The sequence below is a fragment of the Pteronotus mesoamericanus genome, unplaced genomic scaffold (genome assembly GCF_021234165.1).
Source record: "Pteronotus mesoamericanus isolate MK-2021 breed Mesoamerican mustached bat unplaced genomic scaffold, CSHL_Meso_final scaffold_21, whole genome shotgun sequence".
NCBI lineage: Eukaryota > Metazoa > Chordata > Mammalia > Chiroptera > Mormoopidae > Pteronotus > Pteronotus mesoamericanus.
Genome location: NW_026555310.1, coordinates 7,711,408 through 7,728,576, shown reverse-complemented (window position 1 = coordinate 7,728,576; position 17,169 = coordinate 7,711,408). Strand labels below are relative to the sequence as shown.

Here is a 17,169-nt window from a genome sequence, read left to right as displayed (position 1 = left end):
TTAGCCAGGAAAAAAAATAGCTGAATGCTGCCACAGTCTAATACAAAGAGCACAATTTCAAGTGCAGACACACTAACATCAGTCTTACTGAGGAGACTAGATAGGTGACCAGTTCATTATCACAGTTGGCTATGATTGTGAAAATTTCATGTACTCTGGAAAGGGGCAATGGATATAGAAATAGGGACGAGCTGCTTCGGTTTCCCAACCTGCCTAGGTAGGTGGAGTGAGGAAGGGTGATTGTGGGGCGCACACTGCTGGGTAGGCCTGGTGACGAGCCGAGAGGCAGGGCTGTCAGACCGTTACAGTGACTGGCTTTGGACTCAGGCCCACTCGGGAGGTGTGATTTGTCCGCTGACTGAGTGTTCTTGGGTAACTGAACTTCACTTCTGTAAAATGAGGTTGATAATAGAACCTCGATGCCGGGTTGTTAGGAAAATTAGGAGATAGCGTGAATAAAATACTGGCACAGAGCCAACAAGAAGCACTCAATGATTAGCGATCAAAACTCATACTTCCTAGAGTTGAGGACATGATGTCAGCTATTGAAGTGTAAAGGAAAAAGCCTTCTTGAAATGATGGTTTAGAAAAAGCCATTTATAATGATAATTTTAGCAGTGCCTATAATTCCTTTAAGCAAGTGTGTAAATAAAAACCTGTTCAATTAAGCATACACAGCCTGACATTCCTGTAGGAGTCTGCACCCTGGAACTGTGTGAACAACCTGGAATGTTCAAGACCTCATATCTCTACTTAGTGGGTTCTTAACCCCAATTAAGTAGATTAGGACTTGAAAACAAGGTTTAAAAGGGGGGGGGGGGCGCCAAACTCTCAGGAGCTGCTGCTGCTGCTGCTTCTGAGAGAGCAGGATAGAATCCAAATGGTTTTAAGGCAAGCTGTGATCTAATTATGCTTTTCTAACAAAACAGCTGTGATGTAGAGGGGATCTAAAAAGTTGACTGTTGTTTGCGTCTTGGTTGGACATTAGCCTCCACCTGGGAGATTTTTAAACTATCCCATAACCAGAGACACTAATCAGTCTGGGGTGAGCCCAGTTAGAGGTATCTCTGCAACCCTACATATGAGCTAGGTTGCAAACCACTGGACAAGTAAGTTGTATTTTCATCATTATCCAAGAGAGGAGATAGTGGAAAAACTCATCTGAATTTTAAGGACAGAAATTATCCAGGGAAATAAGATATTTTGCCATTCACATCGCTGACCCCAAAAAGGACTATGCCTGCCAAAAAGGACTTCTTGTGGTTAACAGGGCCCAAATTCATAGTTAAGAGTCCAGTAGCCATTGCTGACAGAGACCTTTCAAGTACACTGCATATCAGCAAAGCCATGGAGTGGCTAAGTCTCCTACACCACATTCCTGCCCTCTGGGCCACGACCTACTCTGTCCAATTGGAGCTTTGCAGCTACATCCTTATTTGCACCCATATAGACTACTCAGAATGGTTCCATTAACCATCAATCAGATTGCCCAATTCAGACCAATCAGGGACACAGTTGGGGACTTTAAACGAGCTGACCGCACCTTTTGCTCCTCCTGCAGTGCACTTTGTTTCCTTCCCAGGTTGCACTTCCCAGGTTTACAGAATGTTTACCTTAGGTTTCTCCTTTCACTACACCCCAGACGGGGACTCCTGCCAGCACTCGACTGACTGGTGGCGGCAACGTTTGTGGACAGCATCTATTATCTCAAGCCTCAAGGTAGTGGAGCAGCAGCCCCTGTATATAGGTCACTACAGCTCAAAGAAAGAACATAGTATATTCAAGGTCACAAAACTATGCCCTACTTCTATGTAAGTTCTAACTTCGCCCAGTAAGGCTATGAATGTGGCCCAACACAAAATCATAAATTTACTTAAAGCCTCTTTTGCTTATGAGTTTTTATCAGTGTTTGGATATTTAATGTGTGGCCCAAGACAGCTCTTCTTCAGTGTGGCCCAGAGGGGCCAAAAGGTGGGCACTCCTGGAAGCCAAGACACCTACTTAACCACCACAGACAGATTGTCTTCTCTAGTGCTCACAGGATTGGAGGCAATATGAACAAGCTAGTTATGGTTTGGGAAGTATACTGCCTTACGGCTAAAGGGTGTCTAAGCCACAAAGCCAGTAGATGCTGACAACTTACACACTAGCACCAGTTACCAGAGGAGGCCGAGTCTTCCCTTGGGAGCTGTGTGGGAAGCATCTACAACTGTCACAGCCAGGTGCTCAAGCTTGGACTTTAGGCCAGTTCAAGAGTGGGAAAGGAGTTGGCCTATCTCCAGCTTAAAGCAAAGCCTCTAGGCCCTTCCCCTACCTTCACGCCCAAGAAATGAGAACTGCAATTAAAAAAAATTTTTTTTCTGATCATACAACTCTTGTTCTATGTAGGAAACTTGGAAGCCAAAGAAAAGCATACAGAAAATCCTCTACTGTTCAGAAATAATCCCTATTAATAATTTGTATTTTCTGGTCTTTAAAAAACAGTAAGGTTGGGCCCTGGCTGGGGTGGCTCAATGGATTGAATATCAGCCTGCAAAATGAAGGGTCGCTGGTTTGATTCCCGGTCAGGGCACATGCCTGCGTTGCAGGCCAGGTCCCTGGTTGGGGGCATGTAAGAGGCAGTTGATGTATCTCTCACACATTGGTTTCTCTCCCTCTCTTCCTCCCTCTCCATTCCTCTAAAAATAGAAATAAAATCTTTAAAAAAAAACAGGTGTTAGTTGTGGAGAAAAAATAAACCCTCATTCACTGCTCATGGGAATGTAAGGGTACTGCCACTATGAAAGAACATGGGGGTTCCTTAAAAAATACAGCAGGGCCTCGAATAATGTCATTTTGTTCAATGTTGCTTTATGTTGATGAAAAATTAAATCAATTCCCAGGTGGGGCCACTGTGTGTGTCGTTTGCATGTTCTCCACATGTCTATGTGGGTTTTCTCCCAGGGCTGTTTCCTCCCACATTCCAAAGACAGGCAGCTAATCTGGTCTAAATTGTCCAAGTCTGACATGCGTGTGTCTCTGCCCTGCAGTGAATGGAAGTAGCAATGTGTCCTGTCCGGGGTGAGTTGTAAAGTCATTACCTTGTTATCTATCTTTATTAAATGTGTAGCTTACATGTGTTTCAACATTTAATATTAGTGTTTTGGGTCTTCAGATATTAGGTGATACTCTTGTGACAACATATGCCATAGGAACTAAACTCTTGTTTATATCAGTTAGTCTAGGGTGAAATCAGTTACCTTATGTATCGTTTCACTTTAAGTCACAATTTCCAAGAACCTATCAACGATGTTGACGACTTAATGCATAGCTGTTTTTTCGTACCATATTGTATTGCTCCATGAAGGCAAGAACAGTATTTCTGCCAACTCTTCCTTAGTGTGTAACACAGGCTGGTGCTGTATGTTCAATAAATGATGCAGAACAGTGATTTCCAATCGATGTGCTGCAAGAATTTTAAAAAGATGCAATGCATACTTGGCCAGGGACATTGACCTCTTTTCCCTTAAACTGTCAAATAAAAAAAATGACAACAGCCAACACAATAGCTGCCTGGTGTGACTGAAACAAAATTATACCTATTTTTTTAAATCAGGTCAGCAAAATATATATTTTGGTGTGCCACATTATTTTAATAGTTTGCTTCCCATGAGGTGAAAATGGTGGAAAATTGCTGATGCAGAATAGTATGACCAAAGCTTATGCTCCTGGAAGATTAGTCTGCAGTGTTTAAGATGATCTAGTGTGTACAGAATCTAAGTAACAGTTGAGACTATTCAGAGGTCAGACAGTAAGGTTCCCAGCAATGGGAACCTTAAAGAGAGATTTTATTGCAAAGTAAGATGATACGGAGGAAACAGCAATTGTTTGAGAATGGAGATGGAGCGAGGAGAGCAAAGCATTCATGAAACATGGCTTCAAGATTCAAGGCTTAGTATCTCTAAGATAGGAAGACATGGGAGTGTTATTAAAACGGCAAAAATTACGTCGTTAGACACAAGGTGAATATCCTCTCCTCACTCCTTCCCCCAAGTCAGTTTTGTCCTCTTCTCTGCTCCTACTATACTTCACTTTTTGGTCAAGCCATTACTCCCATGTGCTATATAAATGTTAGTTTACATCTGTGAGCTCAGGGAAACATCCCAAGTCAAGAACTGACTTTGGCACCTACCAACTCTAGGTCTGAATTCTGGTTATACCACCAAGTAGCTGTGTAACTAATTCAGTTAATGCCTTTAAAACTTTTTCTCATTTATTTACTGACTTGAGAGAAATATCAATTTGTTGTTCTGCTTTCTGAAGAGATTTTATTTATTTTTAGAGAGGGGGGGAAGGGAGGAAGAAAGAGAGGGAGAGAAACATCAATGTGTGGCTGCCTCTCGCACACCCCCTTACTGAGGACTTGGCCCGCAACCCAGGCATATGCCCTGACCTGGGAATTGAACCAGCAACCTTGACATATCTAGATGATGCGCTAACCAACTGAGCTACCTGGACAGGGCCCAGTTAATGTTTTATGCATCTCAACTTTTTCATCAAGAGAACAAAGATAATGATTAGCTTTGGTTTTATAGATCAAATGAGGTAACATAAAATGTTTGAGCCTGGCACATATTACAAGCTTATAAATGTTAATTTTGTACTATTCTTTTTGAAGACCATGGTATGAGTAAACTTGATATGTGAAGAACCCAACAATTCCTGAGAAAAAGTAGGCATGCATTGTTTGGTGAGATGACTGTCCATTAAGACCTTATAACAAGAACAATTTTATATGCTCAGTCACAATATCAAAGGTAGAATCGTTAAGCTCAGGAACTGCAGTGGGACTATAGATTAGTATACTCCTTCTAGAGAGCAGCTTGGCAACACCTATCCAAATTAAAATGTACTGTCTTGAAATTCAATGTAACCCCATACAAAAGAAGGTTCATAGAAATAAGTCACAAAGTATGTTCATTAAAGCATTGCTTCTAATAGCTAACCGAAGAACATGATAGAGCCACCATAAAACAGAACATGGACAACAGACTGTATCTTCAGTTTCTTAAGGGGACTAGAGATGAAGTTTACAGAATATAATTTATGTGCTGGGGAAACTGATTACTCTGGAACCTCAAAAAGCATTTTTGTAAATACGCTGAAGAGTGTGGGAACATAAAGAAACATCTTTCTGATGGTTCTCTCTGGATAGAAAAACCAGCCTCAGAAAATGATGGGAGTTTTACACTAACTATAATTGAATTTTTAAATTTATGGGGAATTAAAGACTGACTGACCAAGATATTCTACTTCTAGGAATTAATCCCCAGAAAAATATCTGAAATGGGCAGAATTTATGTAGTCAGATGTTTACATCAGTCTTACTTTTATTAGTATAATTTATATTTTACTAATTTATTTACTTGTATTAGTAAAAACAACTTATCCAACAGAAGGCTGGTTCCAGTTAGGGAATATCTGTGTAATTAAATATTATATGGCCATTAAAAATCATGCTGTATTTTTTATTAAAATGGCAAGTTCTCAATACATCACTAAATGAAATGGATGTTACAGCAATTTATGTGCAGTTTCATCAGTGTTAACAGTTGTTACCTTTAAATGGTAGAATAAATGATTTTTCTCCTTTTGTTATTCTGTTTCTTCCCTCTTCACTAATTTTTTTACTTACCAAAGTTTTTCTAATTTCTTACAATGATTATATAATTAGGAAAAAGTGCTAATAAAATAGATGCTTAGAGCTAACTCTAAGCTTGCTTTACCACTTGGACATTAATGTAACTATGATGCTAGTTACTTCGGTACCATCCAAAAAATACTTCAAGAAATGTTTGGAAGGAGTTACAATCAAGTAAAAGTCCATTTCACAGGAATCTTAATAAAATGTTAAAGACACTACTTTGTTTATCAAAAGAATTTATTAGAAAATATTACATACTACATATCTGTTTAAGAGCATTGTTTCAGTAGACAGCACTCCATCCTCAAACAACGTCTCATGGACCATGGGCAACCCCTGTGGTTCTGAAGCTACACCTTTTAGATGAACATTCAAGCAGTACACACTGTGACCGTTTAAAGGAAGGTAATGAAGAGAATGTGGTAATTACCAGGGGGGAAAAAAGCACAAAAAACTGGAATGTTCAAATAGTAAGTAACTACTTTCAGTCTCAAAATTCCAGGCATCGCTATAGCCTAAAACATTGGTCAATGTGACTAGTAAGTTAAAGGGACCAAGGTTTCAAAGGTCAAGTTAATACTGAATCTTCATAAATACTGTAACCCCACAAAATGTTTTTGATTAAATTTACGTACATGCAAAATTAATATAAACTTCTGAAAAAAAGCAAGAACGGGGAATGTTAAAGCAACGTATCTTTTAACATAAAGCATGCACTTTCTAACACATTCTTAAATATTTCAAAGTTTTAAAAGTTTGAATTCTAATCCAGTAACATTCTTCATTAGCTATTTTAAATGCGGTCTAGCCAGTACCCCAGCCAGATATGGAATACACACTGGTTATTTTCAAGAAAGATGAAAATAACTCATGGCAGTGCTAATAGCGACGTGAGGCTTGACCATACCACACCACCGAGTTTTTCTTCAGAACTTAGTTTAAATATGTTTGCAAAAGATAACTCGTGTAAAGCAAATTTTAAGATGTCACCCAACTCCCACACGTCACTGAAAGAAAAGGAAGGGAAAACGCAGGCATCCTGTGATCACTCAGTTTAGGCAAAAATGTGCTAGAGAATTCTCAAAGTGTGAACCAGCTTTAACTCCGAATAGATTGAAAGTTCACACAATTTTTTCTAGACCTCGAAACTAAAACAAATGAGGATGTGTGCATTGATATTTAAAAGTCTTAATATTTTATTGGAAGAAATATACTTCTAAACTTCTTTCCCCATCGTAATCTAAACCCAAACTTTAATTAAAAATATATCAGTAGAATACCAGTATCACTAATACCCAGAAATACAGAATAAAGATCAAAAACTCCTTGGAAATATTTCTAACACTTTTTGGGATTACACTCATAATCTAATAAAGATTATGAACTAGCACAATCATTATTGGGACCATCGTTTCAAAATACTTTGCCTATCAAAGCTAGCACCAGGAAAGCACTGTGCACATAAAAATTGAGAAACACATAATCTTTACTTCAGAAAAGCACAGTCCTACAGAGTATTGCTCTTGCTAGTTTACCTAGTAAAAGGGTCAGTCTGTCTCATTGAGGCATATACCTAACTTGAGCCATTAAAATCTAAATAGCTTTCCAGTTATTTGGTATCTATTGAAAACTGTTACTAGAATAAAAGATTATCATGGAAGACAACCCATTTTTTCTTCCAAAATGCCAATTAAAATAATGGCACTATAACACTTTTAACTTACCTTTTATAAAAATTAACATATTCTAGTATTTAAAAAAAAACCCACCAAATCCCTAGTCCCTGAAGGCCTAACCAAAACTCCATTACTTAATTCCTCTCCCTTTCCAAGACACAGATTTTAATGTGTCTATATTTTTGCAACATGCTCAACGGCCATCACGTGGTCACCAAATTAACACTTTATTCATTGTAAAGCATTTGGAGATTTCTCAAGTGTGAAAGAATTTCATTAGTAATTGGACAGATGAACAACAACCCGAAAGCCACTGAAGTAAGACGCATAATTCTACCTTAGTCCCAAGGGAGGGTCACCACCACTTAACAGCAATTCTCCAGTTGGCACAGATAATTCATCATCTCCAACAGGTAGGAAATAGGAAAGAACATAATATTTACAAAGTCAACACTTCTTCCAAACTGGTCTTCCGAATTCAACAAAGAAGTTATTAGACTGCCAAAGTCGTAAATCTAGCACATCAAACTGCTTCATCTCCATACGGGGGAAAAAAGGCACAAAGAAAAACAAGCAGCATACCCTTTATTTGGTGATACAATGGGTCAACAGTGTTCCAAAGTTTTGAACACTGAATTTTACTCATGTGATAATTTGTATTTTATCTAAGCAATTTATTCAGATGTGTGCTTTAAAAATACAGATTAGGAACCCTGCAGTTGGTATGTTCTGTTATTAGAAATATTTTTCATGGTAATACATTACTTAGCTTTCTATAATTAGAGGGAAAAATCATATAGATCATACTTTATTTTTAGCCTAACAGAATAAATGTATTATATATACATCTCTTCCAAAACCAGTGCACTTAGAAATGCCTAATTTATGCACTCCACTGTTCAAATCAAAAACGCTGTACATCTTTCAGTACCCACACTGCGACAGTCCTAGTAAAAATGCACATTCCTTTAACCCCTGTACTTCCCCTTGAAATTGCTTTTATTGGGAGGTGGGGAGGAAAGGATATAGAAGTTGCAGTGCAGAACTAGTATTTATTTTGAACAAAACATTATATCCTATGTTAAAAAAAATAATTTTATCAAAACCAAATTTCAATCACAGTTATGTACGATTTTCAGTTAAAGGTACTAGTTGAAATTGCACTTTGCAGGTATCTTGATAGTGTCCTCTACAGTGCTCTCCACTTCAGCCTATGTTTTTTTCAGTAGACACAGGTTCTTCCAGAGCTTTCTTTTGGCTTCCCTTCCGTGAATATTTGTATTTGTCTACATAGGCTTTAACCAAATTTGCCACTTTAGTAGAATTGACTTCTCCACTTTTACTATGACAAACCTATGAAAAAATGAGGGGAATTTTTTTCATAGTTAAAGGGAACAAAATGGGAAGCTTGGTGAAAAACAACTAACCCCAAACCAGACATTTTTCCATGGTTTATATCTCATATGGACTTATTCAAAAGGTAAAAAAGCAGGCAAGAATTAGCGGAAGCTAGCTAGCCCTTATTATTTTAATTAGACTTAAGCATTCCTTTGTTAAACTAGAGAAGGTAGAAAACAATGCATACAGAACTTCACTAAAGCTTTAACTTACTTTGTCTACTGCTTTTCGTACAATCTCTTTATATTCTTCCTTGGTGATATCTTTATTTTGGTAAAATGGCTTAATGGCCAGTTTTACCTCCTGTGCTGCTTTCTCTTGAATTTGCAATTTCTGATAAGAGGAAAATGTATAATTATTATTTGTCCAATCATATGCTTCCAAAAATTTCTTTAAAGGTATAAAATTAAAAACACAGTGCATTTGCATTATTAGAAGGAGCTCATCAAATATCAGTGCTGCAAACACAAAATTTATGTACTTACATATCAAACATTTCTAAAAATAAATATGAAATATTACTAATAACTTATTGGGCATCAAGGTATCTAGAAAGTACCCTTCAAATAATATTAAAATTTAAGACTAGCAATAAATTCCCTTTACCACTTATACAACAGAAAGCTATTATTTTTTCCACTTTATCAGATACAAAATTATGTAGGTTGCTCTCAACCTTGAACTTGCCTTGTCTGTCTTCGAGCTATCTGCGCTGGCTTCCACTGTAACACTTACTTTGCTTTCTGCCAATTTTACAGCAGCATCAGAGGCTTTGCTGTGACTCGATGACGAAGTATTACCAGAACTTGGTCCCTGAACTGTTTCCGTATTTCCTGGGGCTGCTGTTGGAGCAGGCAAGACTGGTGCACTCATGTTATTACTTACATGAGAAGCACCAGGAATACCCTGTTTTAAAGAATTATAATTAGTTAATGAATTACTTGTACTCAATAGAAGTCTTTTAGTCAGGTATTAGAAATAACATTAAAAAAATTCAAAGCAATTCAACCATAGTACTTAAGAGAAATGCGTATTTCAGGTCATTCATATCAAAAAGGACTCTGAAGAAAAACGGGTAACATTCTTCAACAGAACCCTATTTAAATATGCCAACGTGACTTTTAAATTATATATGTGAATTGTAATGGTCTGATACCAACATAAAAGAACAGCACTTAAAGAATAGTATCTTTCCTGCAAGGCTCTTCAGGAAAATTAACTAAAATATAAGTGCCCCCCTTTATAGAAGGGAGAAAATGAGACAGTGAAGTCAAATGGCTTGCAGTGAGTTGATAGCAGAAAAAGATTTGAGATCCCATTTTCTGGAATCCCCTTCCCCTGTTCTTCCAACTATATCTTGCTGTCAGGATTCTAGAATTTCTGAAATGTAGACATAAAACTATAAGCAACACAATGTTTATAAGTTATTATTTAAATTATCCATATGCCTCATAGGCACCTCTTTCTTTTTAACATGATAAATTCGTGAAAATGAAACACAGGTAGTGATTGATAATGCACAGCTTAACTGGTGTCTGTCTAAACAAGACAACACAGCCTCGTCACAGTACTGTATCACAAGTTCCCGCCCCCAAGAAAGTCCAATAAACTAGGGAAGAATAAGCACCCAAGACTCGATTCTAGTTTGGCTCATGATCTGGTCTTCTTAATCTGAAAAAAAATATCTGGATGTCAACGACTGCATAATGTAGCCTAGACTTAATATGCATTCAATTCATTTTCTTACTTGGTGGGTGGGAGGTTTGGGGAAGAACTGTGAAAGAGGGGTTACAAAGATTTACCATAAACCTAATCGAGTAATTGTTTTAAGATGCCAGAAAGCCCCTTCTTGAACATCTGTCCCTAATAGCTAAATGTTTACAATGGCTATGTTGATTGAACTTGAGTTGCCAAAAACATACCTGCAATTGCTTTCCATCTGGCTGTGAAGCCATGTAGTTGACTTGCTGGGATGGCGGGGGAGGGGGTGGTGGTGGTGGTAGTCCCTGAGATACACTGGTAGGAGCAGCTACCTGCACGAGAGGTACTCCTGTGTGCAGATGCAAGGGTAGCTGAGGATGAATATTAAATGGACCACGTTGGATATTCATCAAAGGAGCATGAACACCCACTGGGTATGGGAAGATATTCATAGGCTGGTGTTGTGCATTCATTTGTTGCTGCATTACATTCATTTGTGGTTGCATCATATTTATAGGTAGCTGAGAACCATCACCTTGTTGGTTTGTTTGGTCTTTTAGGTTAGAATCTAGTGAAAGAAAAAAGGCTTATGAAAAAAATCACGTTACATTATTTCTTTAGACAGAGAAGCAATGAACCACTGGTTATAGTAAAATTAAACAGCAATTAACAGGCTCACACCACCTAAACCAATCTCCAATTATTTGTCTTAATCCCATCATTTCTAAATAATGTGGGCTGATTTTCCAAATGAAAATATTCAACTAAAATAATTTTTAATAAGGTTAGATAACATCCATCAATATTAGCAAAGAATAAAATAGCTCAAGAAACTTATGAAAGAAATAAATACAGATTTTATTTAGATGACTAAATTAGAAGGTTAGTCCATTTTTAATTTTCAATGGCTTCTTTCTTTCAATGTTAACAAAAAAAAAAAAAAGCCAAGCAAAGATAAATCTTTATTAAAAGAATGACTTAATTATGTAAGAACAATGATCAAAATAATTCCAGTGCTCACATATGAAATAAAATAGAAGTTAAATCCGGAATAGAAATACTCCAAACTCTTCTACTGTAGCAAACTGTACTTAAAATGTTAAAGTTTTTGGCAAGGTTTGGGGCACGAATGGGATGAAAGAATATTAATGTGTATATATATTTATATAATGTAAAATGACTTGTAAACAACTGGGATTCAATTTAACATTATACAATTATAAAGAGGGATCATTTCAATTCATACAAATACAGCATTAACTTCTTTCCTCAGATAAAAGTAATTTAACATTATACAATTATAAAGAGGGATAATTTCAATTCATACAAATAAGGCATTAACTTATTATCTCTTTCCTCAGATAAAAGTGTTAATAAATAAACAAAACATGTTACCTTGTTCAACTGTCTCCTCTTCTTGTCTCATCCATCCGGACTGTGAGCCTGAAGAGTTCCTCCCTCGTCGCGAATAATAGTTTTGTACATCTGCTGGTAGTGTCTTTCTCACAGCCCAACTAGATGCAGATGTCCACCCAGATCTGTCAGCTGGTGTATCAAATGAGAACTCTTGCTCACTTTTCCGTTTATATGGTTGCTGTTCCACAAACTTGAAAGACTCATTCCCTGAACCATTTGAATTCCCTGAGAGCGGTTTTCGGTTTTGCCACCGATTTTCATTTTGATCCGTATAGGCAAAACTACCTCTGTAAGTGCCTCTGCCACGGTTACCTCTACCACGGTTAGACATCCAACCTGAACCAAAGTTTTTATTCCAAGAATTCCCTGAATTTTCATTTCTAGTTTCTTCCCAATGGGAATTTTTTAACTTTTCTGGATTCCTGGTCCTCGGATCAGGCCCAGAATTTATTTTTTCTGTTACCCAACTGGGACAGTCATTTCTATGTTTGTCAGCAGAATTTGGATAGTCAGCATCTGAACTGATGTCATTTTTTTCTTTTCTTGTATCTTCATTCTGTTTCTCTGGGTCATTCTTTCTGTACCGATCATTTCCTCGTGGACATCTCCATCCATCATTTGCCCACCTTTCCTTCCACCGAGGAGAGTAACTGTCTCTGTCACTTCTACCAAATGATGAACTCTTACTTTTTGTTCTAGATCTTGATGGTGACCTAGAACGAGATCTGGACCTAGACCACCTTCTGGTTCTCCTTTCTCTATCTCTATCTCGGTCTCTCCTCTGCCCATCTCTATCACTTTCTCTTTCTCTGCTCCGGGACCTGGATTTTTCTCTTGGGGAGGAATCTTTCACTCTTGACTGAGACCTTCTATTCTCTCTAGAAGTCTCTCTTTTGGGGGAGAGTGATTCTGATCTTTTGCCTTCTCTAGTGCTATCTCTTTTTGGAGATCGAGACTGCGACTGCCTTTTTTCTCTTGCAATATCCTTTTTTGGGGACTGAGAACGAGATTTTCTCCGTCCTCTTGCAGATTCTTTCTTGGGAGATGGTGACTGAGACTTCCTGCTTTCTTTTCCAGTTTCTCTTTTGGGAGATGGAGACTGAGACCTCTTCCTTTCCCGTGTGGTGTCTTTGTTAGGAGACCAAGTTGTAGATGGGGAATGAAATCTAGATCTTCGAGTACGAGGCTTTTTGGTTTTATCTATCGTATCTATTGGGCTTTCAAATGGCTGAGATACAGTTTCAACCTTTTCACTCACAGGATCAGAAGATGGCATGTTATTTTGAGAACTGCTCTCTGCTGAGCTTTTATTCAACTGTTTTGCATCAGCACTTACAGCCAGTTCAATTCCAGATTCATTCTGGTCACTGCAAAATGAATCACATTCCATAGGTATCATCTCATTGTTGTCTTCACTAGAGTGCTTCTCAATCTGCTCAACGTGTATGTTAGGCAATTCTGTAGATGTGGGATGTTCAACCAGAGACTCAGTTTTTTCTTCTAAAAATCTGTCTAATTTGGTGTTAAGATTATTTTTTAATAAATTTTCAGAGTCTTGCACGCTACTGAAATTTTCAATCCCTGAACTATTATCACATGTTGCAGTTGTTTCTGCATCTTCAGTTTCAACATGGGCAGGCAACTGAATCTCTGAGCTCTCAACAGATGTTTTGTCAACTGTTTGTGTAATTCCACCCTCAGAAGGTTCTAATTTTGGGCTGTCTACAAGCTGTTCTGCTTTTACTGTAGAATCTTTATGATCAATAATTTCTACTATAGGACTCATTATAACCTCTTCATTATTAACATCTATTATTTTTTCTTCATTAACCTCTACAACATTTTCTTTATTAACCACTAGCTCCACATTCTCAGGTAACTCACCTAGGCTTGGCATAGGTTGGTGTACTTCAATTTCAGATGCTGAACATGTAAGAAAATCATTTGGAGGATGATCTGTACATATATCTGCTTTTAACTCTGGTTCTGAAGGTCCAGCTATTTGGTCTTGATTTTCTAATGGATCACCTCCTTTTTCAAAGATATTTTTAGAAATCTCACCTTCTAAAAAAACATTAGCCTCAACACCTGTATTTCCAACTTTTTGAACTTCCTCCTCCCCAACTGGCACAGGAGGATCTTGAGTACAAGAATCAGAATGTGAAGATTCTACTCTTTCCTCTATATCATGGTTCTCAGTATGTTCCTCACTTTCTTCTATTTGCTCACTGCAACTTTTCAAGCCATTAGCAGACTTATCTTCTATATTTGTCTGCACAGTACAAGTGTTACTATTTTCTTCATCTGATTGGTGCTCTTTCTCTAACACAGGTGGTGTATCAGATTCTGCAGTTTCATCTACTGAATCACTGGAAGATGTTTTTTCAGGGGGTACAGAGCTCCGAAGTTTCTTTTTCAATAAAGGTGGTTTTCTTCCTCTTCTTACAGACTTCCGTTTTGGAGCCTGTCTTGTTTGTTTTTCAGACTCAGCTGAAGAAGAAACACTTACAGATGGGTTATTGTTATCTGGTGCATCACACCCAGAATTATTTGATACTGGGGATCTCTGAGACTGAGTGACTGTTTCCCCTCTCGTGTTACGTGTAGATCTCCTTGTTGGAGTTGTTGCTGCAGGTTTTCGTCTTGATCCTCTGGAGTTTGATGTACCAGAAGTTTGCTTCTTCTCTTCTCCTTCTTGAGTATGTGCTAGTGCATATCCCTTGCAAAAAGTACCTAATAATATATATTTTTTAAAAAAGTAAAAATATATGTTTCAATAAAAGATATAGTTTGGCCTTAGCTTATTTTACTTAAAAAATAGACATCTACAACAGAATAAAATATACTTATGAATGAAATTACCATTAAATGTATAGCTACTACTATCTGAGTAATGTCAAGTATTTATCAGCTTCCTTTAATGCTACTGAAAAAAGTTATTACAAGATTTGAATCCATGTAGGCAATTTTGTAGGAAAAAAACATAGAAAATATGTTTGGTCTGATAACTGCCATTTGCTTTATGAATTGGTATTACCTAGGCAAAATACAAGAGAGAACAAGTTATCCACAAATAAAGACTCAAATTATTTGTCAATAATTAACAGGAGCTAGGAGATGGTACTGCTAAAGATCTATGGTTTGGATACTGAAGCCCTAAACAGAAGGGAGACTTCTAATCAGTCTTCAAAAACATTAACTTGTAATTTCTTAAGTAAGAAGGATTTTCTAGTTTGAACAATTTAAAAATCAAGTCATTGTCTAAATATTTCGGACTTACTAATTAAATCTTATTTAATAGCTTTTCTAAGTCATCAACTCTCACTCTTACGAGACTGAAAAGAAGCTCATAATAATTTAAAAAGTAGATAAAAACTTCACAAACTTTACCGAAGTTCTCTAACGATACGGTACTTGATGGAAAAATAGTTCTTGGCATCACAGAAGAGATGAGAGGAAGGACTTCCGTTTCAGTATTACAGGCTATAAAGCCAATTCTGAAAATTCAAAACAAAGGCATTTTTGTTCAAATCATTTAAAAAATTAAGCCATCAATTTCCCCAATCAGGTTAGGGATCTTAAAATACAGTGTGCCTAAATTATTTTTTGCCCCAATAGTTCAAAGTAAATTCAAGGTTACTCATTGTTGAAGGAGGTCTACCAACTGGCCACAAAGGAAAAAAACCTTTAAATGCATGTTTTTCAGATAAATTAACAGAAAATGCAGAGCAAGGTCAAATTAAATATAAGAGCTGTTTCTCTTTTTAAATAATTTAATATTGTGTCATGATTTAGCTATTCTTTTGCTATTCTAAAAAAGTCACTTGAATAATAAAATGCACAGATTTTAAATGTACAGTTTGATGACTTTTGCCCACTGTATTTATCTGTGCAACTACTAACCCCATACAGAAACAGATCATTCCTACTGCTCCAGAGAGCACTGGCATGCTCCTTGCACACTACTTCTATCCCAGGCAACCAAAGAGATAATTTGGTCAAATTAATCAAATCAAGGTTTTAAAGAAATTAGCAAGATCAAAGGGAAATTTGTCCACGAATAAATAAAAACCTAAATAGTGAAAACAGAACCATATTACTTGAATTTAGAAGCACTTCATAGATGACATCACAGCTTTTTGTTACATGTCTTTGTTTTACAGTGTATATATATATCAAGGCCCCAAACATCAAAATATGTAATTTTTTTTTAAAAACCTGATTTCTATTGCTATACTACATTTTCAAATTCCTCACTTTAACGATGATGGCTCTTCAAAGTTCCTTGTGTCCCTAAGGACCTGCTAAGACCCCAAAGTTTCTGCATCCAAACCTAATCCACTCTCAGCTTCTTCTTTTCTGATTCATATTTGTTCATCAGTTCAGGTCTCCTAACAAGACTGTCTTATTCAATATAAGGTGAGATTCTAGAATAGGGGCTGAGAAGCTTGAAAAAAAATGTGTAACATATACACGTACAAAATATATAACTCCAAGAAAAGGTTTCATATTATACATATCTAGACTTCCTAACTTTACTTCTGTCTGTTCTACTGTCATTCCAAGTGTGTAGGTCCCTATGCAGAATTACATTACAATGATATATAAAATAAAGTTACAAGTTATAAGCAATGACCTTGATCTTTATGTATAAGCTTGATTTAAGTATTTATCATGTACCTACCAATGTGCTAGTAGCCTCAGGACTTAAATTAAGAAAAGGCAATATTATATAATGTCATAAATACCAAGGCAGAGTAGGGGCTTGATCAAAGAACTATTTAAAAGAACACTGTGGAAGGGCAATACCACAATATAAGCAGTGATTCAGCTAATGGCACATAGGTAATACTGGAATGGGGAAAAAGTAGAAGGAGGACAGATCTGAATACTATACTAACAATGAATCTTATCATTTAGATACTCTCCCTTTTAAATGAATCAAATACCTAGATTTTAAACAGGTTAAAAAAGTCTTCAAGGGGCTCTTTAAATAGCACTCCTTGTTAGACACTAAAATACAATTTGCACAAAACTGTCTTAATAACATAATTACTAAATATAAGATATATTTGTACTTAGGTATTAATGATATGCTCATGTTAGCATTTAAACACTTCAGTAAATAATTTCTTTTTTACCTTCCAATTCCAGGTAATGTATCAGGAAACCATGACAATTCCAGTTCCTGTCTCTTCTGCCTAATTAATGCACTGATTTCATTGACTTCTATAAATTCTGTACTAAAAGATAAATTTTTACACCTTGATCAGAATTCCAAAAATTTAAGTCTGG

The 17,169-nt window shown here is 36.8% G+C and overlaps 1 protein-coding gene across 3 annotated transcripts in view; it reads right to left on the bottom strand.

Annotated features, from left to right (window-relative positions):
* Positions 1 to 5,894: 5,894 nt before the first annotated feature.
* The window catches only part of SCAF11 (SR-related CTD associated factor 11), a 73,637-nt gene continuing 62,362 nt past the window's right edge, over positions 5,895 to 17,169 (bottom strand). The window contains exons 11-17 of one of the 3 annotated variants that reach the window (XM_054591202.1): positions 17,016 to 17,117; positions 15,265 to 15,371; positions 11,854 to 14,607; positions 10,680 to 11,026; positions 9,493 to 9,663; positions 8,971 to 9,090; positions 5,895 to 8,712 (exon numbers count right to left, since the gene is read on the bottom strand). In XM_054591202.1, the coding sequence (XP_054447177.1) occupies positions 8,566 to 8,712; positions 8,971 to 9,090; positions 9,493 to 9,663; positions 10,680 to 11,026; positions 11,854 to 14,607; positions 15,265 to 15,371; positions 17,016 to 17,117 (3,748 nt within the window). In that variant the 3' untranslated portion in view covers positions 5,895 to 8,565. Of the gene's footprint in view, positions 8,713 to 8,970; positions 9,091 to 9,444; positions 9,664 to 10,679; positions 11,027 to 11,853; positions 14,608 to 15,264; positions 15,372 to 17,015; positions 17,118 to 17,169 lie in introns of all 3 variants that reach the window. The other 2 variants (XM_054591200.1, XM_054591201.1) reach the window with 2 other exon arrangements.